This window comes from Haliaeetus albicilla, chromosome 21, assembly GCF_947461875.1.
Source record: "Haliaeetus albicilla chromosome 21, bHalAlb1.1, whole genome shotgun sequence".
NCBI lineage: Eukaryota > Metazoa > Chordata > Aves > Accipitriformes > Accipitridae > Haliaeetus > Haliaeetus albicilla.
Window position 1 is genome coordinate 16,526,080 of NC_091503.1, and position 23,134 is coordinate 16,549,213.

At 38.2% G+C, this 23,134-nt stretch overlaps 1 protein-coding gene across 2 annotated transcripts; it reads right to left on the minus strand.

The window, feature by feature from the left end:
* Positions 1 to 5,305: 5,305 nt before the first annotated feature.
* On the minus strand, positions 5,306 to 22,621 carry EEF1E1 (eukaryotic translation elongation factor 1 epsilon 1). Of its 2 annotated transcripts, none has more exons than XM_069809059.1 (4): positions 22,430 to 22,620; positions 20,432 to 20,632; positions 12,746 to 12,841; positions 5,306 to 5,971 (listed from the first exon to the last, which is right to left on the minus strand). In XM_069809059.1, exons 1-4 carry the CDS (start codon positions 22,529 to 22,531, stop codon positions 5,831 to 5,833), a joined length of 540 nt encoding a protein of 179 aa, XP_069665160.1. In that variant the 5' UTR covers positions 22,532 to 22,620; the 3' UTR covers positions 5,306 to 5,830. The 2 variants fall into 2 exon arrangements, with proteins under 2 accessions (XP_069665160.1, XP_069665161.1); XM_069809060.1 differs by lacking the exon at positions 5,306 to 5,971 and adding an exon at positions 12,452 to 12,548 and having other exon boundaries at positions 22,430 to 22,621.
* Between the last annotated feature and the right edge of the window lie 513 nt (positions 22,622 to 23,134).

Here is a 23,134-nt window from a genome sequence, read left to right on the forward strand (position 1 = left end):
GTGATGGGAGACCGAGACCGCGATCGTGATGGCTGGAAGTTTGTGGGCCGCGATGCCGATGCTGGCCAAAGCAGGCCTGGGGCTGCGCTGTTTGGAGGAGTGCCTTGTCAGATTAGCCGTGCGGCTACTGTATTTGATGCTCAACCTGGACGGACAGGCCTGCCAGGCAGAAACTGCTCAGGCAGATGATGCTAGGGAGGACAAAAATTATCCACCGCAAGACTAAGAAGACAGATGACACCCAGCAGGAACAGCAAGCCAAATCTGCAGAATCCACAATGCAGCTGGCTAGCCCGAGGCTACCTGCCTCTTTGAAGTGGAATAGACATCACCGACGAGCTGTCAAATTAGATCACCAGCCTGGAAATGCTGAAAGAGATTTAGTTCTTCCAACAGAGAAGGGAAAGTTTAATAGATGAAAATCTTCCTAAAGGGGCCAAGGTAGTGTAGGGAGGGAAAGGGGAATCCTTCAGATGCAGCAACAATGAAAAATTACTCACCTCCTGCCTGCCTGCAGAGTGAGAGATGGGATGTGCAGCGTTCTGCAGCAGCCACGGTCACTATCAGCCCCGAAAATAAAGGCCATGCCTGCAGGAACGTGCACAGAGCAGCAACAAGTAACCCTTGCTACAAAAGCAATCCCCGCCCCCCCCCCCCCCAAATCTGTGGTATCTTTGTATATCGCCCTGGAGCTGGGCTCTGAAGTACTATAAATCTAATATTCGAGACATGCAGTGGTGGGATACAAAGACCCAGCCTGAATCCGAAAGCTCGGCGCAGCAGAGGCGCGTGATGGCATCTCCCCTCATGCATCTTTTGCAATAAAATTCGCATGGAATACAATTCAATTTTGATAAATCCAGAACAAAAATTAAGATTACTAAGTGAGTAAGCATGTGCTCAGGTGTATGGTGAATATGAAACCTGGCGTTTCCATTGGGGAGAGCAGCAGCACGATCCAATTATAGATGCAAAGAAGAAATACCGCTCTTAGGGGGAAAATATTAAACGTATTAATCCATTAAGCAGCTGCATCATTGCAATTACACTTTGAAGTTAAAGACCGTGAAACACACCAAAGATTAAAAGTGATAAGATTGAAAACCAAAAGGGAAAAAAAAAAAAAATCAAATAGGCCTACAGATTCCTCTTCCCAGTGAAAAATTTCAAAAATAAGAGGTACAAAAAATTACGTACTAGGTTCTCTGTACACATACAATTATAAAATCAATTTATGGCCATACCAAGGCAAATTTACTTGAAGAAAAATCATGATAATGTCTCTATTCCCAACTTCAGCATTCATGCAGCAGACAAACCATAAATCACCTCCAGAGGTGCAAACAGAAGATGCTAGCAGATCAGAAAGAATATGAACCGGACCTCTGAAAGATTACACTGGATTTCTTGATAATGATTTTATAGTTGTACCTATTCCTTTATTTTCATCTCTCTCAGCTAATCTCTTTAAGTACTTTGTCCTCATGTCTTCCAAATCCACAGCACTGAGAAGCAGAATTTTGATCGTCTATGGCTTTTTAACCAAGAGAATAAAGATGCCCAAGTTCTACAGCTCTCTTCATCTGTAATGTTACTTGGCTGTATTTTATTTCATGGACAAAACCAGGTTAACACTTCTAAGTCAAATTTTCATATAAAATAGTTAATATAAATGAGTGTTTTAGCTGAATTGCAAAGTACTCACGTCCATCTTAAACCCTAGTTAGAGTCTCAGCTCCGTGCTAATAACCCAGGATCCACACCAACAATGAAGAGTCTAGATTACTCTTCCATCAGCTGTAATTTAAGTAAGTGTGTGTATGCATGTGTGCAAGAGAAAGAGAGCGAAGCTGAAGAATTATTTTATCAAGATACTCCAATGAGCCAACACCTATTGGGAAGTTTAAGATGTACCTAAAAAAAAAAAAAAAAAAAAAAGTCCCCCATTTCCAGGCCTATGTTCTTCCAAAGATTCAGACAGTAGTAAGAAATTCCTGGGCGAAGGGCTACTTGCAGTTTAGAAATATTTTGAAGAGGGTAGGGTAGGCTATAGAGAAGGATTAAAAGATTTAAAAAAAAAAAAAAAGATAAGATTAAAACGATGTGAAAACATTACCTCTTACAGGCAAACAGCTAAGATGCTAGCTAAGAGACTTCATGGTCCAAATGTTACACATTCTACCCCGAGAATCTCTGGCAATTCAATAGGTGCAAACCTCTTGAAAGCAAGTACTTACTACGGGTGGGCAGTGAAGAAAGGTAACAAAACTTGCTTGATTGGACTGTTTCAATTGCTAACCAGAAGGGATACCTCCTAACTTGTTTTCTGTGTGGAAAACTGGAGTGTCAACCTGGTAAGTAAATCACTGATGACACAAAAGAACTGCCCCTAGAGACTTCTGAAGTCAAACTGAACTCTCGCTTGAGAATGAAGTTACACATACAAAGACAACTGAAAATCATCAACACATTTCTAACATATCTGATGCAATACTTGAACACCTGTTTCAACCTGGCTTGTCTGCAAGCAGTGGTCATCTTGGCATCAAGGGGAAAAAGACAAGTCAAAGTGGTAAGTGTAAGATTTCACTGAACACTTACAATTATCATATTTATTTCACTGTTAAATTCTTCAGTTGTTGAAAGGTTGTCATGCAGCACTATCTCACCATATGGCAACAACCTCAAGTCCTAGAGGCACATACTTAAAAGACCATAACATGTCAGGCCCCTTGAATAAATTAGATAGAACAATTATGCAAAATAATAATACTGCAATGATGAGATACATTAACAAATGAGAGTGTCACTGTTCATGAAATGCTGTGAAAATAAATTCTACACACCACTATGGTTGTCATCATCATCATACTGTGAAGCAACAACAGTAAAACAACATCACAGTATTTAGTGTGCCCTTCAGCAACTGAAATTTTAGGAAAGGAGAAGAGGGTTGCAAGGGAGGAAAGTCACTTTTACTAATGTTCAGTGAAAGTATAATAAAATATTACAGAAACAGAAAGACAAGTGGTAGTAGCTTTAGAAACAGAAAAACATTTACCCATGCACACTCTTTATAGAGACCATAAATGTTAATTTGAAAGCTCACGTACACTAGAGCTCATCTGTAAATAATATGAAGCATCATCGTAAAAAAAGTACCTCATACAATCTCAGATAGACCTAGCCGCATTTTTATGATTTTTCAGAAGTTTTTTTACAGTTTTAGTTGTCCTTGATGATCAAAAGACATTAGACAGAAGGGGGGAAAGGGAAGGAAATCAATACCATCTGGTTTTCCCAGTAATCTCTATAAAGGCAAAGTCTCAACTCATCCTTCTTTGCATTTAACCCTCCACCCCCTTAAGTTTCTCCTTGCAGGGGAGAGAAACTTGAAATGCTCAAGTTAGCATATAATAATGACCAAACGCCTTTTAGATAGTATAGAGTTAAATTTTACTAATCCACTTCTAAACATTTCATCTTTCTGTTAGCTGAACTTTTTTTTTTAATAACATTTCAGCAGCAAGTAACACTTCTGTTCTACACCAGAGAAAACAAAACTGGCACAAGAGGCTAGGGGATACTGCAGCAGTAGCATGTAGGCACCTTGAGAAATCCCCACACTTGGAAACAGCAGCTGATTGGGATTAAAAAAAAAAAAAGACAAAAAAAAAAGACAAAAAAAAAGACACTTTGTAGCATCATCACTACAAAGTTTGTCTGAAAAGATGACAGTATTGTTTTCAGCAATATTTTTAGCTCTGGTTCCATTTCAGTGTTCGGAGCTGTAATGTAAGCTGCTATTTCCATGAACGAAGGCTTGCACATACACTTTACAAAACTTAAATCATTCTCATTTGCAATAGCATATATAAAAACAAACAATCCATAAGATGAATGTGAAACTTGCCCAAATCTTGACCAAATGCACTGATGATTCCCACTCACGGCTCCCCTTCAGAAACTGAAAATGGTTCATTATAGTAGAATTATAGGTATTTTTTCTAGGTCTCATCTCATCATCACTTGTTCCCAGCCAGAAGTGGGGGGAAAAAAAAAAAGCAAACTCACTTATATACATACTACTAGGCAACAAATATTTGAGTAAATTGGGAAATAAGAGTGCAAGTACTGACAGTAAAAAGCTGAAGCCCTCAGGTAGTCAAATATGAAGTCTGGAGTATAAAGTTTCTAACATATATTTGCACTAAAGCTCACTCCACAATTCTTGAACAGATCTCATGATTTCAGTAAGATCTTCATAATTAAGTAAATAAGGCCTGCCTCTAAATAGCAAAGAACAAGAATAACTAACAGGAGAAATGGTAGAAGCTGAGAATTAAGCCCCTGGGAAACAACGAGAACTTTTTCAAACCAAAGAAGAGTATCTTTGTTTTTAACAACATAAGATATTCCTGAAAATAACAAACACTGTGTGCCTGTAAACCCTCTAAAGAAATTATATATATATAGAAAACATCTATTAGAGAGCTTGGAATTGTCCAAGTTAAGCTTACTCATGCAATTTTCTTCTGTCCTTTTATGTGTTAGGATACATTTTAATTACCTCATCTCATTACCTACCTACTTTTTTCTTAAGCCCTTGTAACATTCAAAATGCTCAAACAGCTATCCAAGATATCCTTATATCTACCTTATTGGGTGGGAGGCTCCTAAAGTAGCACACAAGTTAAGACGAAAGAATGTACAACTGAAGTTGTTTGCTCAACACTGTTGTAGAAACCAACACAGAAGTTTATCAATTAAAATACCAAAATATTTTTGTATTTCTTTCAGTGCTTTAAAAGAAGTGTTAACTGAATTGTGCAGAAGGTAATTACCCAATTCAGATGTATCCTTAGGGCATTATATAAGCAATTTTAAACTTGTTAAAAATAAAAATGGAGGGACCACATTCTACAGTGAAATGACCTGTCCAAATGTCTAATTCACCAAAAGTGTCTTTAGTTTTAAAACAAACTTCAAAACATTGAGAGTGAAATTGACAGACTACCTCATTATCTTAAACTGAGGGAAGGTTTTTGGTTTTGTTTGGGTTGGTGTTTTTTTTTTTAGCATCTCGAAACTTGCATTGACACTTGTGTGGAAATACCATATGAAGTGAGACATATGCAAAATCTTGAAAATCACTAGCTTTGTTACCCAGTTTTATTTTGATTCTAGAAGCACTTTCTTTCAAAGTTCATATACCACAAAATGAAGTAGCAAGTGAACTAACCTCTTAAAATCTTCATTTTCTTTACTGAAGAAAAACTAAGAAGTTTCACAGCCAAATTAAGACTACAGTTTTAAAATAATTTATTCAGTCACATAAATACTTTGTAACATTTGCATGTTCCCTTTTTCACATCCTTGGCACACAATATAGCTCTTAACTTTTACAAAACTAGTGTAAACATCCATGGAAAATAAAATGAAAAGAAAGTGGGACATATGTAAAAATTCAATAAATAGCAAAAGGAGTGAATGATTGAAGGAAAAATAAGTAATTCTTTCCTACAAAGACCATGTAATTACTCTTGAATGTTTAATTCAAAGAACTTTTCATTTCTAAAAAATAGTGAATTAAAACTCAATTTCCATCTTTCTACTATTCTTGCATTTAATCAGATACATGATACAATTCTTTAACTAGTTCAAATTCTTGAATGAACAATAGCAATTCAATGCAATTATATTATTTGAGGCATCAACAGTTTTGGTTCACATACAGAAGGTTACAAACCAGTATTTGCAAGTTAGTGGTTTTGGACAGTGTAACTTCTAAACTCCCAAACACCCTTCCAACATGACGTTAAAATTTTCCTTAATGAGCATTAGTGTATAATCTGTTCTTGATAAAGATGACATTAGACAGATGTTGTCGGACACCTGGATAATGTTGAATGTGGTTGAACCAACGAGACACATTAAGGTATTTCTCCTTTTCTTGCACTGTGAGGTCCATCTGCATGGAGAAGAAATATAAGGCACCAACAATACAAGGCACTGCATCATTAGTGTCATAACATGTGGTAAGGTGAAATAAAAGTGGATAGTTTTACAGCTGATTTCAGCTCACATAAAAAGTTGTTACAGTCCAGCAGCATTTTATCTTAATTTCACATATTACAATTCACAGCCCAAAATACATATTTACTTTTAATTTACTCAAATGAACAGACCTGGAGGGTGGAATATACATTTGTATGATAAAGAAGGGGGAAAAAGGGCATTAGTTTGCTTGAATTTAATGCATCTGTCTATTCACACAGTATTGGGGGGTGCAGGAAAGAGTTCCACAACACGCACAAGTCTTTCACTTTAGCCGGTGGTCTTGCCTCACAGGCAAAGCAACTACTTTGTATGTCAAGGAATATTATAGGCACAGGAATAAGTTTTTTTTCAGGCAGTTTCAGACTGGATAGAAAAATTGAAAGTTGTTTTCCATTTTGAGCAATAGTCATACAATAGTTACTAAGAAACCACATAGCTTAACACTTAACTGTTCAGATGTGCTAGCTCACATCATTAAGATAGCAATAGCATGATTCAAACTACCACAGTAAAACAAACTGGAAACCTGTCCATACTTCATAAACATATTTAGAGTACTATCACTTACTCCTACAGTTTGAGGTCCTGCTGTTCACCAGAGTTCAAGTGAACAGTACAGTCACTTGCTTATTTTAAGCCAGATGTACAGAGCCGCAAGATCAGTCAGGAAGAAGCCTCCAACTATGATATAGCTATTGCAACAGCTCCTTGCCACAGAATTGTGGCTAAGATTAACAAAGAGCTTCAAGCCTACATTTACTTTTATCAGAGGACTGGCTCAGATAAAGTCACCTACAATTACAGATCTTAACTATACCTTTCAATGTCTTCTAAGTTCAAGTCAGCAACATCCTCAAAGCTTCACTACCAGGTCTTTTATTACTTCTGAGTCTTTCAAGCCAGCTGTAGAAGAACCATTCCCATCCTTTATCACCTGTATTACTGTTCCTTGACTAGTAGTTCTAGGTCTCCTCATTCCTCTGTAATGAAGTTAGATTGTTGTCTAAACTGATGAGCTGTTTCCTCACATTAACCTACTACAACTGAATTACAAATGGGGTAGTCCTCAAAACAAACTACAAAAACTGCATCAGGAACAAAATGCGAACTTCACATCAACTACCCTATCTTATCTCACCAATACTTTAGCCAATCAGTGTGGGATTCACCTCACTTCATTTTCAGTTAGCTAAGTTAGCCATCAAGCTTAACTTAGTCATCTTGACAACACCTGCAGACAATGAGAAAGGGCACACCTGTAGAAGATAGTTTTAACAGACAAATCACTAGCTAGACATGCCTAATATTTTTCATGTTTAGACTTCTAAAGCTAATCAAGGTTAATCCCCTCCTCAAAAGCTAAACAGATGGCATATTCCTTATGCCTTGTTCTACAAACACTAGACTTCATGGATAATGCAGGTTCACTGCAAATTTGATCTTGGGCACAGGACAGCTGGAAACAAATATGTTCCAACAAACTTTAAATCACAGGAAGGGCTACGGATACACATTTACTCAGCTGGACAAGTGAAAAGCTGGTGTGCAAAACTAACTCTCATGTTAAATTTCACTTCATGACACAGCAGCCCTTTCAATTTCAAGAGTTGCCTATAACATTTGCTGCTTCTCCTTACTGTTCTTTCACGCAGCCCAGCTCTTGGCTTAGAATTAGAAAGCTTTAAACATGTAGAGGTAAAAAGAAAATAAGGATATATACTAGAAGATGAACCACTCCAAAAATACCAAGGAAGAGTAATTTCAAGGAGTTGCAGGAAGGAATTCTAAACCAATGCCACATAGCATTAAAGCTCTGTTAACAGGACATTAAGAGGAACTGTGGCAACAACCAAAAAGCAGGGATCTTGCAGCTGCTCCTAAACCCAAGCAGCTCTTCTTCCCATGGGACTCATCTGCCAGAATACAAGCATAGCACTGCACATGTATTTCCACAAAAAATTCTGCAGTTTTGAACTGTTATGAACCCCAGTTCAGGCAGTACGAGAAAATCTGTTTTTTCTTGCTTTTTCTTGGTATGGAAACGTAAACACTATTCCTACAGCTATATAGTCCAATAGAAGTGCACAGACAAATCAATTAAAACACAGCCCCATATTATTTTTGCTGAGCTAGAAACGCAAGAGAGTTAATCGGCATTAGCCAAGTGGAAGAGAATAACACAGATAAGGGAAAAGACTCCAGAGTTTTTAAAGGCATTACAAACAAAAAGTGGAAGCTATTAAAATGTAACACTGAGTGCTTCACAAATTGCCTGAGCTTCTGCAAGTACAGTATATTCAGGACAACCCCCCCCCATGCAGTACCATTTAGGGGAAGATGCTTTTCATCACCTGCAGTTTGTTATAATTAATGGTAGTTGGAAGCTGGTGCTTGGTGTGAAGCTGTAGTACCATTCACAAAGCAACATAGAACATGAAAAGAGCAATGTGTGTACTCTAAGGCCATCTAAAATTCTGAAAGTGAAGAAAAGTGTTTAAGTATGAGCAGATACTAAAAATACTGTCACTTTAAGTTCTGTGAGTGTTGTACACTTCAAGTTATAATTATAATACCATTTTTCAAAGTCTTTAGTGCGTAAGCACTTGGTTATGAAAATGCTGAACTAAACTTCAGATTTTGCAGCAGATACGGTATTTCCTCCCCATAATTTTATACTGGTAATTCTCAATCTTCACATTTCTCTGATGTAAATAAAAAATAAGGTCTGGAAAACTAGTCCCCCTCCATTCTGTTAGTGTAGTGAAAAAACATCTGAAGGGCAAACCAGACAGCCACTCTAATAACAAACCCCCTTTTTGTACTCTAGGCACAACAAGCAGGGTATTTTTACTTATTTACATAATGTACTCTATCAGTGAAATATATTAAAAAGCACTTTGTGGCATGCTCTACTTTTTACTCAGAACATAACTCTTGGGTTAATTGTTTAGAGATCACTTCCATGGCATTTTTTACAACATTTTGTTAGATGGGTATTTTCTGTTCTTCCTCATTAAATTAGATAATTCCCCCAAGTTAAGAAAGGCTGCTGTTCTGCTGTTAAAATAATTATTTGCTATTAAAGCAATTATTTTAATAGCAAAGAAGCAGACACTCAATTTGACAGGCTTTTTTTTTATGTCATGGAAAAAAAAAAAAAAGTCTTATTCTTCCACCACAAGGCTCACAAAGGGTAACCAAGGTGGCCATCATACAATGCAACTAGAAGAGTTTCTAGAAGGACTATAAATACACAAGCTTTAATTATATTTGTTTTCAGAAGCATTGGGGATGCAGGCATAAATTCCCATTCCCACATGGTGCATGTGCATGGAAAGTCTAAAAATACCTGCCTACATCTGAAGTTCTTCAGCATCAAGAAAAGGATACTATCTCACTTTTAAATTTAGCCTTTAGGTATAAGGGAAAGAGAAAAAACAAAGCCAGTTGAATGGTGTATTTAATGAAATACATGTACTTTCATATAGTTTTCACTAATTTTCTGCTGTTAAAGGAACATGCTTAAAATTAAATCTTTTCTTTAAAGTAAAACTGAATTGCAGAAAACAGTCTAAGTATCATTTCTAGCATCATTCATTTCTAGCATCATTCTTTAGAAGGAAAGCCCATTATCCCAGTACAAATGTAAGCAGCATATCAGTGAATATTAACAAAAATTCATGGCAATCTGTTTGCTACAGGAAATGTTTATTATGGAAAAAAATTAACTGGAAAACAAACTACTACTGGAATCTCATTACAGTTCAGTATTAGTAGTTCTGACCTGAGGAGAACAGCTTGCTTTGTTTTGTACTTGATTTGACCCCAAAATTTTGACTGAGGCTTCTTCCATTTGCAGATATATTCCACCCATAAGTTATTTTTTTAGACCATATTAAAGAAATTTTCAAGTCAGACATATAGATTTGAGACTACTTCTTTGGTTCTGACAAAATTTTTGAAGTATAAGAACAGACCAATCTTTGTATTGATTATTTCTCTTAGTCAGAACTGGACTTGTGCTGTTTGAAAATACTTAAGAATAAAAGCATAGGGAAACTTTTTTTTTTAAATTTTAAATAAAAAAAATGATATGAAAACAAGTTCATTACCACAGGGGGAATTTAATGCTTACTGATTGCCTGAACTATCCTCAAGCAATGCTTCCAAATTCATGTTTCCTCTGCAATCTATGCTTTAACCTAGTAGAACTTCAGTGTTCATCATATTTATCCACATACGTATTTAAGTAATCAAAGTGTCTGAAGATAACAATATTTATATTAGATACATGGAGACATGGAATTACATGTGACAATGTAAATCCCACTGATTGAAAAAGCTCATTTAGCCAGTATGAGGCATTACATTTTGAGTGTTTGTGACACATACTATGATGCAGAACAATTTAGTTCCTGTTTATTATTACAAATGTGTAGTTCTAATTAATAGACTCAGTCTGCAAGCAGCCTGAAACACTACCTGTGACTCTGACCCTCACTCATTAAAATACTAATTCCCTTCCCACAATATGGATATTTAAACACAGAGTACTATTGTGCTTATTAAGAGAACTAGAAGGGAAAGGAAGAATGAAAGAAAGGCATACAGCTGCAAAATTAAGAGTTGTTGCTGTTCAGTAGACAAACTGATTAGTAAGTTCAAATAAAAGCCTGGACAGTGAAGAATCAGGTTCCAGAACCCCCCCTCTAGATACCAGTAAGGGCAAAATGAGGGTGGGAGGAGGGGAGGAATATAAAGATGTGTGATCTATATTCAGAAACACTAAGGAAGATGTAACCACAGGTGAAGAAGTGAGCAATAGGACTGGGTGGTCTTTCAAAGCTTTTCAATGAAATGTGCATCCAAAGGTTTTTAAAGTTTTAATAATATTTGGCTCATTCGGGACGATCATGGTATGTCACTAATATTTACAGTATTCTATTACTAATGTTTGTGTTGGCCTGTAGCTGTTAAGTCTATCAAAAGCAGAGAGATTAATCCTAAAGGTCATCATCAGTAACATTTTCAGATCAATTTTCTAGACACCTTGACAGCCAGCAAGAACTGTGGATCTCCTCCCTGTGCCTCCCATTTCTACCTCCTCTCTTGAGGGATTATAGGAAGCACTTACTAGTATTTTGCACAAGGCTTAGCCGAAACAGTGGTGGGTATGTCAGACTGCTTCCCTGGACCACATCACGTTAAGAGATACAGCAGCTTTCCCTGCCTCCCCATCTCCCACCCTTTAAAGCTTAGGGCAGAGAAGCAGCTCTGAACTTACTCTCTTCTTATTACAGGAAAAATAAAAATAATTAAAAAAATAAATCACAGGATTCTACAGTTCAAGATCTTACTTCTATAGTTAAGTACTAGCATTAATCAAGTCCAAAACCTTCAACATACATGTAATTCCTAGCTAGTAGATTCCAGATTTTCCTCTTTCTTTAGGATAGCCACCCCATTATTTGCCCTTTATACCCTTCCAATTCAGAAAACTGTCTTCCATGAAATCAAACATTTCAGAAACAGATGCTGTACTATAAACTTGTCCCAAGTAGTGTCTGGATGGTTGCAGGCACCCAAGAGCACCAAGTCATTTGTTTTTACCATCTGTTCTATTTCCCAAAGCAATAACTTGTATCTTTTCTTTTTGATTAGGTGGTCTACTCTAGAGCAAACTCTAAATTTAAAATATGCTTGATTTTCCCCTGCCTAAGTTTTTTTTTTTTTTGAAGTCTCATTTGCACTCATACTCTCTTACAGCACATACAGTCATGTTTTTAGAAAGTACTTATGTTTCTTCTACATCTACGTATCATGTGTGAAAGGTAACCCATTCTGACACTCTAGTCAACACATCTATCCTACTACTTAAGATATTTTACAAGGCAAATACGATTTAACAGAATTACTTCTAAGTGACTTACTCTTAACATGTTTTCAAAAACCTTCTGAAATTAAGCTTCCCTTCCCTATCCTATGCTTGATACTCTCTCATTTGAACTTTTACTCCTGGACAGTCAACATAGATACACTTAAGTTGTCTCTCATTTTTGGTAGTATTTCATTACTTGATCTTCCCCCTGCCTCCCTTTTGAAGTGCAGCATTCTTGCACTCTTTTCCCAGAGCCCTGCTTTTCATTGTATGAGGTAACTATTCACCCAGTTGATTGAATTCATCGATTCTCTTATGGCTCACACTTTTATATGCATTCATCCTTCAGGAACTTAATTTACATGCATGTTCCATAGCACCAGCAGCACTTCTCCAATACTAATAAGGTTAGTACTTTCAGTTCTGACACGTCCTTTCAGTTTCATTTCTCTATTCCCCCATGTAGTTGGGTAAGCAGTCATGTTTCAGACTTGAACAGATAGAGTCCTCATACCTAGAAACACAGGGATAGGTATCATCCTTCTTACATTACATAAACTAAAGCATTCTGGACACCACAGAGAATACACTTCTTTTGACAGATCCATAGCTAAATATTAAAAAAAGTAAAAAATTAACAACTTGTTTTTAAGTTTTATTTGAAGTTCTTGTACGAAATCTCTCCATTTTTGTTCTGTAATTGTCACCGATCAAATCAGTAGGTCAGCTTCTATAATAATAAACTGCCCTTTAGATAAACAACAATACGATAGTTGTACGTATAAAAACAATGCAAATAACACTTACCATGACATGATGCAATCCATAGTACATCAAAACGTCTGCTAACGTAAAAATGTTTCCTGCAAGGTAGACTTTATCTTCAAGGTGTATGTTTAGATTCTAAAAAGGAAAAAGTCATTATATTGCTGTAGTATTGACTTTGTAAGACAAAATATTAAGGCAATTGTTAAAAACAACAGAAAACTTCCTCTGAAGACCATGCATATAAAAATAAACTTCAGCTTTAATTTATCCCAACTCAACAAAGGAGAAAAACATTAAAAGAAGATAAAATTTCAAAAAAGTGTCAAGATAATAAACTCAAATATCCTCATTCTTTGACAGTGAGAATTCAATAAAATTTAAATGTTGGTCTCTAAACAAAGTGCTAGCCAGCTTGCTGCTAGCACATCATTTTTCATAATACCCCCACTTACATCCACTCAAATTTTTGTAAATACAAGTGTGATTTATTTTACATATTAAGCTGACTCCACAGAAATACTTTCAAATCTGTCTTTTCTTGGCTTCAAAATACTGGAATTAAAAAATGCAAGAGTGGTATATTTTTTTTTATTACTGCATGTCACTCAGAAGCACCGCTGTTATATGTTTAACATTTGTTAAGTGGAAAATGCAGTCATATGATCTAAGGAGAGCATATTGCTCTTCCAGCAGCAGCTTCTCCTGCCCTCCAGTACTTACTCAATGCAGCTGGTCAGCAAGGTTCTGGAACTGCAAACGTGTAAGAAGCAGGGAAACAAAGGGATAGTGGGGTGGGAGAGAAATAGCACATTTCAAGCTCAATGCCAGAAACTTGATGCCCGTCAGCTGGTATCATCTGACACTTGCTTTTATTAATGTTGAAATCACTGCTAGCAATTCTTAATGACTGGTACTGTCAATTCAGTTGCTATCTAAATCTGTATGAAGAGAGCACTGCTTTAGCATTTTAAGACTACCTCTCTCTCAACAAGACCATATCAGAGGCTATAAGAGTGGGTAGTAGAAGGTTTCCATTTAGGTTCAATGAATATTTCAGATCTGTATCACTGAAATACACTTTTTCATGGCTTTTTGTATGCAGTCATTCTCTGCCAGAAAACAGGAGGCTGACAGACTTCTTGCTCAAGTATAACTTCTGAGAACACAGGCATCGCACATCAGCCCTACCTCTCTACCTGTCCTTCCTCTTCTCCACATCCTGCCTACTTCTCATCCAATTTATACACCTTTCTGCCTTCTACTTCCCTCTAAAGAAAGAAATATAACAGCAAACAGAATTATCTACTTTAATGCTGATCCCAGCATAAGCAAGCTTTAGTTTTATAATGTTCTTTTTCTGAAACATACAAAAACAGTTTCCCAGCTTTTCCTTGGATTTGGAAACTCTCCCTGCTAGTATTCCTCTGCTGGTTGAAAAAACTTGTAGTAAATGCACTCCTTTTTCCTCAGAGATCTCCTTAAGCCACCCCCTTCCCACAGCCCCAAAAACAGAGGTAAGCAACTTAAACATAACCACCATTTTTCAAAACGTGCCTGAAATAATTTTTCAGTCTCAATTACAGCATGTTCCATTTTAAGACAACCTTTTATTTAAAAAAAAAAGTCTAGGGCAAGAAGGGGGTTACTAATTAGTGAACAATTTAAAAATTGCATTTAGCCTTAAGCATATTGCAGTTTTTGTGGTTCCATAATTTTATTGATATGGAGACATCCTACAGTGCATACATAAAAAAACCCAAACCACAAAACTAAAATGCTGAGACTTTAAGACATCTGACTATGCATATGCATTTGACAAGTTTGACTCCATTATGCCACCTTACTGTTTCTTTAATAACCTCTTCATGACAGGACTCCTGTACTTCTGTAATATTTAAACATCCTCATGTCTGCTTTGATTTCTTTTATTAGAGCAAATCAGGGAAAAATATTAACCCCTGCATAGTTAAAATACTGTAAGGTCATCTGCCCCTGGCTATGCAGCTTCTTTTCTTTAGACTGGTTTACTGCTTTGCTCATGTTAGTTAGCTATTAAATTACTTCAAACACATAACTACAGTTCTGCGGAATTTCATACATACAACACAAAGACAAATGCAGGATTAAGAAGAAAAAGCTTGCAGGAAATAAAAAATAATCTCTAGAGATCTGTTTACTAGAATAAAAATCATAAACTTGTCTACTCTGACCAGCATTTTTCATTTGGATTAACCAGAAACTCCAACATACATTACAACGACAAGTAACACCACTGAAATGATATCCTACCCCACCCCCACCCCCCCCCCCTTTTCTTCTTAGTCTAGGCTATGGAATCAGGATTTTGTAAAGTAATCTCTGAAGGTACAATCAACACAGTTATTTCCCTGCTCAAAATTTTGGATTTCTGCATCAAAGAAGTTATGGCTAATAAAACTAATTCTTAGTTTTATACATCTTCAAGAGGCAGGCTAGTTTCTATGCAGCAATATTGTTTGCCCAGTTTTTCAGGATGGGTTAATATCATACAAAGATGGGTTAATATCATACAAAGAATAAATTTGTTCTTTGCATGTACTGCACACGTATACTCAAAATATTAATCAATTAAAAAATTCTAAAACTTTAAAAGCAAGATAAGCCATTATAGCATGAACAATTACTTATTCTGGTCTTCAAATTTTATGAAGTCAGTTAACTGAGCAAATGGAATTTGACAAAAATGGTTTAGTTTTAGATAAATTAGCATATAGTTTACAATTTTGCTTTTGAACATGTATTTTACTCCCATAAAACACAGACAGTTATTCTGATTTTATTCTGGAAGTCAAGCTAATTTTGAAACCTACAGAAACACCACAGTATTTTTTTTTTCCTGTGCACTAGGCACATTTAGTTAGTCTTGCCTCTTGGGTTATGCTTCCCACAGATGATTATATTATTGGCTAATAGCCAGCTGTGTTAAAATTCCTGAAAGTCAAGTTTCTTAAGTGACCACGGTATTAAACTGAAATAGTGTTCCTGTCCTGAAGAGATTAATGAAAATATAAATACAAAACTGTATTTGAATTTCTATTACATCCAGGAAGCTCGGGTCTGTTAGCTGTCATTTGTATCGTCTTTCACGTAGTGAACGTCACTACTTAAATTGATTATGTGTACAGAATCCCAGTATTAAGTGACTGAAATAGTCTTGGAAGTTGCTTGTAACTATATGAACTTATTGTTGCAATCCCTCAGGAAACGCCTTCTCAAATCTCAGTTATTTAAGGCATAACTGCAGTCTGATGAACTAATATGCACTGAACAACTGCAGCAATTCAAATTCATTTTTGGGTATGAGGGGGAAAAAGCAATGGAAAGAAGAGACGTTGCATTATTTATGGACTAACTGATGGATTTCCATTTGCTTGTTCTATGGAAAAAATCCAATTTACAGCCCATATCTACAGTGACAGCTCAACACATCCCATCCACAGCACACTTATGACTACCCCACAGTATCGCTTACTGTCTTGTAAGTATGCAATCTAATTGTCTGTAATCCAATTCATTAAGGCAACTGAATCTATTCCAGTCACTGCAAGTTGAGACAGCAGCTCAGATAAGTAACAGTTACTTCTTAGAACAACTCAACAGCTTACAATGGATGTACTCATACTCTGATTTTGTTTTGGATATTTTGTCCGTAACACCACACTGCTGGTATTTGTACTTCCCTTACATGCAGAAGCACAACCTTTCAGTCAGCAATATTCTCAAGGTCATTTATGCCCTAAATGCCTTTAAATTGCACCATGCGAAGACAAAGAGCTGAGCACTCTCAAATGCCTCAGGAAAGCGTCTGACAACGCAGAACCCAAGAAAAGGCTTCTGCAGCCATATCCAAGAAAAGCAGAACTACGCTGTTGGGGCATAGCCATATTTTTAATTCTAATACAAGTCTTTTCTGTCTAACTGGCAACCTATGAGCTAAACCTGGTCTGGAAGAACATTATAATCAACATACTGCATTTCCTGTAAAAGACATAAGAAAATTGAGCAACATTTGTTGCTCAAATAATCAAAATTCTTTTTTTTTATACCTGTAAGCACACAAAAATATCCTAGTGCTCCCCAGAAAAGGGAGAGAAGTAAACACGGAATGTTTAAGTTTAAAAAAAAAAAATGCTTGCTGGACAAGCTTGCCAAAGTGGGTAGGCATCCCATTTAGAAGTCTGTCAAAAAACAGTGTACAAGAACTGTGGATTAACGGCATGGACAGAGCATGGATTAACCTGCTTATATATCTGTGGAAACAGTAATTTTTCAAACAAGCATACTAAACAAGAATTGAAGCTCTCTTATTCAGACTTCTAATTGGATTTCATGACTACAGCTAGACAGCACAGGAAACTGGGACAAAACTAGTTGAAATCATGGAACATTTTTTGTACGAGACACTGGAAGTAGTACACAAAAATTCTTGTGTTATAATTATCCTTCAGAGACTACAGATTTCTACATTTCTATGGAAGCTTTTCTGTGAATTCAAGTACAAACTCCCAGTTATTTAAGAATATGCCTCTGAAGATGGGGGGGGGAAGAACCCTCAAGTTTTGAATACCTAAAATTGACAAAGCAGAGACATTCACATCTCCTGAATGGAATTCATGATAACATCTAAGTAGACATTTGATGGTGCAAGCGTTTCACAAAGGTTCTCAATTCCTTCCCAGGAGAGTAGAAAAACTACTAGTTATCAAGCACAACTCCTCAGTTATTTTCAGATTTTTTTTTTTTTCCTATGCAGCTTAATTTACCACTAACGAAACACGGAGGAAGCAAAGGAAAATACCCTCTCACCTGTAGAAGAGAAAGTTAACATAATGCATTTGATATTATGTTATCACTGCTATTGACAATCATCATTCCCACATATCTGCTGAAGAACAGTCCAGAGGTATTGCTCCCATTTATTTTCTCCAGCACAGGAGCACAAATCAAAGTTAAACAAAACTCCAAGAGCACTTTCATTAGCCAGTTCTGAACAGTATGGCATTTGCTCTGAATGAATATAAAAAACCTGGCTGAGATGGTCTGACTACTTCATGATTGTTTTAATGCCAAGTAACAGCTTTAGTCAACATGTCAGTAAGAACAATTTAAGAACCTATTTTCCCAAGGCCAATAGAAACCCCTTCCTGTTCAAATTAACAAACTTTAAAGCAGTTATTTACTGACGTTTTTCAGAACCACATCACCTCAGTTAAGGGTTAAATAGAGGCAGCCTAAAGTTTATAGCAGAAGTGACTGAACTGTTTTTGGCGCAGCTTATTATAAATTGTGGCTCTAGGCTGCAACTGTCCCAAGACTGCCATTGTGTATTCCAGACACGTTGTAAAACTACAACCTCAGACTTGCCTCCCTATTTTAGTTTTTCTTTTTTTCACCCGTACTCCCTTTTGGCATAGTATACTTTAATGGTAGGCTGCCTCTTTTTCTGATTAATCATGGTGGCAAGAGAACAAATTAAAAAAAAATCTTAATTGCTATACTGTGAAATTATTAGTGCTGGAACAATTCCACAGCAGCCCTGTGTCAAAATAAATTCTGGCTATTCAACACCTGCTAAAAAAAAAAATCCATATGAAAATTTTACAGTGGTAGTATCTATTAGAATATACTTGAAGGCAGAGATTCTCCCTCAAGTAATACTGACCGTTTCTCCGTAAGGAAATTTTGCTTTGTTTGGAAACACTTGATTTATCCACATATTTGTATTTCAGTACATTGTCTTTTCTACACTGCCAGTGTGGCTAAGGCTAAAACTGAAGAGAGCTACCAGCTTCAGCAGGAAACCATCATATCTCTGCGTCTGGTTTTAATACTCAAATGCAGTTCCGCAAGTACTCATGTGTGTGTGCTGACAAAGCAGGTATCATCACTTAAGCCATCCAGAGCAGATGAATTTTGTTCTAACAAGACAGAAGACTTGCTTTTGGTTTTTATATGATAAAAGGGCAAGAAAGGTAAAAAAAAAAAAGTTATTTATTTGTCCTCATATGGTCTTCTCACAAAAGGCATCACAAGTTTGTTTGAAAAACAACCGGTATTACTTGTCATAAAGGTTTTTAAAAAAAAAATTAATTACACAACAGGGACCTCCAAGGGCCACCTAGTCATACCACCTGGTCAAAGTACAGCTAAACCTGAAGTTAAACCCTGATTAGTCAATGCCTCCTTCAATCAAGTTCTGAAAATCCCAAAGGGTAGACAGTTTTCATGCAGTATCTGTAGAGTAACCATGACCATAAAGGTTTTGATAGTATTTGCACATAGAAAATAAGACCAGAGATGTCACAAAAAGCAAAGCAATGTAAACAAACTCATGCTTAACTGACAGAACATATTCCACAGATACAATGAGATTAAGATAATTCAGATTATCTGGGGTGTAAGTGAGAGAAATGGCTCTTTATGGCTTTCACCAAGTTGATCCTTGTAAAGCAGGCATGAGATTCCAAGCCCTCAAGACCAAGGAGGCTGTCAGTTTGAAAAGGACAGCAGATTACTAACAAGGTTTTGCTTTGCACCATTTTAAGATGCAAGATTTTCCTTGATTTAAAGTAACACAGTGTATTAACTCTTGAACCCAGCTTCAGTTTATCTTTGGTTTCTGCAATAGTTCTAGTTGACTCAGACTCGCCATACCTAACAAAAGTCACAAGTATTAATTAAGACTCTGCTAGCCTTGAGTAAAGTCAACCTTCCTAATACCTTGCAGCTCACAAAGCTATTTCTAAACCCAGACTCACTACTAGCACTGAGCATTGTGCACCTTCTGACCAAAACACACTTTTAAAGTTAGAAAAAATAAACACTTTGAAAAACTGATTGAATTTCACTGCTGTTTCATACACACTTACTTAGTAAACAGAGACCTTAGCAGAGTGTAAAGCAAATTTTCTCTTCAAGCTCTGTTCCCAAAAGACTGCACAAATACTAATTACCAGTCACAAGGAATAAGAAGGAAAATAGAGTAAGTTTTGCCATCTACTCCCTGCCATCTGGCTGCTCAAATAACAGGATGACCCTCGAGATTCTCTTTCCTGCTTCCACCTGCTTAAGAGGAAGTAAGCTTCAGACTACAAGAGAAGTTTAATACAGTAGACCAAAGCCTCCATACAAAGTAGCTGAATGTGAAGGGCAGTTTTGCAGAGGTTCCTTTATGATTTCACTTTTTACACACAATTCTGTCCAGTAACTCCTTTTGGTATCAATACCAAATACCACATCATCAAGTGTGGCCTGTATTCCATAATTACCAAATCAATAAGAATAGCTCTTAACACAATCAGAGCAGTGTTATCTCGAAATACAACACAACTTGTATATAACTCAGGTTTTATGAAGATAGTAAGAAACTGGCATCTTACATGGCTAATAAGAGACTAGACAACTGAACAATCTCTAAACTATCTGGAAGGCTCTATGCAAAAGCCCTGCTTCATATATTCTACAGTTTAAGCTGTTTTCCCTCCTGTTTCAAGTTGCTGGCTTATTTTTGTCAATAAAAGTGAAAAGCAGCAAGCAGGATAAAAGCCAATACTTAAAGATGCTGTAAAGTCTTCGGCATTTTCTCAGTTTTATTAATTGGTTGTTCATACACACATTATCACTGTAATCTTCTTCAAGGTCTAGCCAGCCCAAAATTCAGTGGTAAGGTAATTAAGTACTCCTTACCTTCAGAATTATTCTAGTGTCTTCTTTACTAGAGCATCCATCTACTTGAGTCACTCTATATTCCAACCACTGCTGAACGACAGCTTTCTCTTCTGCAGTACTTCCAAGCAGTTGGTCTTTCTTAGCCTGTTTAACTAGGTGGGCAGCTATGGTAATTAATCCTGTCAGACCAGGACCATTGTTTGTTTGAAGAACAGGAACCTAGAAGAGGAAACAAAAGTGTAATGCTAAACAACTCATTCAAAAAGCAGTCCCTGTAAGAATAGGTAGTGGGTTTTTTATAGCTCCTTAAAAGGATCTTTAAAGCAACATATCAGAATTTAGAAGTATTCATACTAAAGGTAGAATATAAAAAAAACACCCCATATATGTTCTCTTTTTACTCTATGGGGAGCTTTATTTTCAGTTTGTACAAAAGTGTATTCAACATGTGCACATGGACAAACCGAGATGCTTTTAGCTACAATTTACCAAATCCTGCCAATATCAGCAAGAAATAGTATTGCTCGTTCTAACACTGGCAGAAATCTTATTAACTAACTTTTAACTCATTTTCAAATTCAGGACTCTGACTTAAGATTGTAAAGTCAGCAGCATCCAGTTTTTCCCTAAGCAGACTGCAGTAGCCATTTACTGAAATGCTTATTCATACTTACTGTTCTATTGCCAAATGTTCTGACAGAAGGTAGTAGTAGTTCACCGGTATTAGGGGAGGACAACACAACACACCTCTAGTTTTAACCATGTCTTTGTTTGTGACACTGCCACATGTTAAACTGCGGGAAAGGAAACTAAACTGCTAAGAGTCACAAATTAAGTGAATGAATTAAAACTCACTGCAACAGATGAAAGCCCATTCACTCAGTCATTTATGGCATCAAATGATAGAAGAGAAACTGATTAAAATGCAATACTTCAGAGGGTTTTTTTAATAGCATCTGACCACACAGAGAAGCCTGTCTATGTTCGGATTTAATTAGCATAAGATCCAAATTGAAAGCACAATAGTCATCTTACAGCTGTACCAAGAGTCCTTGACTACTGTTCAATTTTTCCACTGAACATGCAGTCAGAAAAACTATGGACAGATCTAGTTACTTGATTTTTCAGACTTTACAGTAAGAGCATTAAAAAAACATTTAGGTTATTAAATAATTAAGGAAGTTTTTGCAACCAAAGAATGCATATAGTGATATTTGGGACTCAAAGCATAAACAGTAAATAAAGTCAAGAAAAAAACATATAAAAGCGTTAAGGCGACCGCACAGCTTCTTTCCTCTGTTATCTCAGAGGGAATCATGTAAAGGCCCTCACACATTTGTGACACCCTCAGCCCCACGTTACATTTTTCATGCCTCAGGTGCCTCTAAACCACGGAACTTAATGTTTCCACGTGAATTTCAAAATATCAAGACATCTACTTTAAAAGACAGAAGTATTTAAGAGCAACAGTTCTTCACTACAGATGCATTTCTGATACTAACAACGTATCTTTTGCACATAATTTAACCGCACCAGCACAGATATAACCGCACTGGCACCAGGAAAACGCAGGGAGGAGGAGAGTGGTGGAAGAGCAAGCACATTTTAAGCCGACACCCCTCCAACGAGACACGATAACCCTTCCACAGGCAGAAGGAAGAGGTTTCCAGAACCTGCGAGTAGGTAGCGAGGCCCTACAGCCACAACTTCAGGCGGGTGGTGAAGGAAGGGGTTGAGGGAGAAAAGGTGAAACCCCCGCTCGAGGGGAAGAGCTGACCGTGCGGGGATGCGCAGCTCAGGCCGGCACAGGGCCCGCCGGCCCGGCAGGGGGACTGGAGGCGGGGGGGAGACCTCAGACACCGCGACACACGTTGGGGAAGGGCGGGGGGAGAACGTTCGCGGCGGGCCGGGCCGGGGAGGCGGGAGGGGAGGGAAGAAGCCGTTAGGGAAGGGGGTCCGTGGACGCCCGCCCGCCCGCGCCGCGGCCCGCTCTCGGCCCCTCCTCGCTCCCTTCACCTTCCGCTCCCCCTGGACGCCGTACTTGTTCCCTTTCGGCAGGCCCAGCAACTTCTCCAGCAAAGCCAGCTCCTCCGGGCCCGGCCGCGCGGCAGCTGCCATCTCTGGCGGAGGACCACCTGGGAAAGGAAGGGCACCCACGGCCGCCACCTGACAACAACCGCCAATCTCATTGGAAGACGAGGCAACCACACCGCCGAAGGAACCGTCGCTGCTATTGGCCTGAAGGAGCCGGCCAGCCAATCAGAAACTCGGCGCGGCCCACGCATGCGCTGAGCCGGGCTTTCCTTTGAAGCCCCGCGGGGGCGGGGGAAGAGCAGCGCATCACTAAAGACGCATGCGCAGGAGCGGAGACACGTTCCCCCGCCTACATGATGGTTTGCGCATGTGCCCGGTGGGAGCGACGGGTGAGGGGTCTACGCCACGCCTCCTGGGTGTGGCCTCTGCTGGAGGGCGGGGCGAGCCGTGAGGGGCGGCAGGTCCGGCCCCGGCCCCGGCCCCGGCCCCGGTCCGGCGAGGGGGAAACGTGGAGGCGGCGGGTTCCTCGCCGCTCCACCGGCCGGCCGGCCGGCCCTGCCAGAGTCGGTTCCTACCTCGGGGTGCAGACGGCCTCCCTCTCCAACCGAAATAACGGCTGCTCGCTTCCCGCAGAGGGGGCGGCCTCCCCCCCCCCCCCCGCTTCATCCCCGGCGTCCCCCGGCCCCC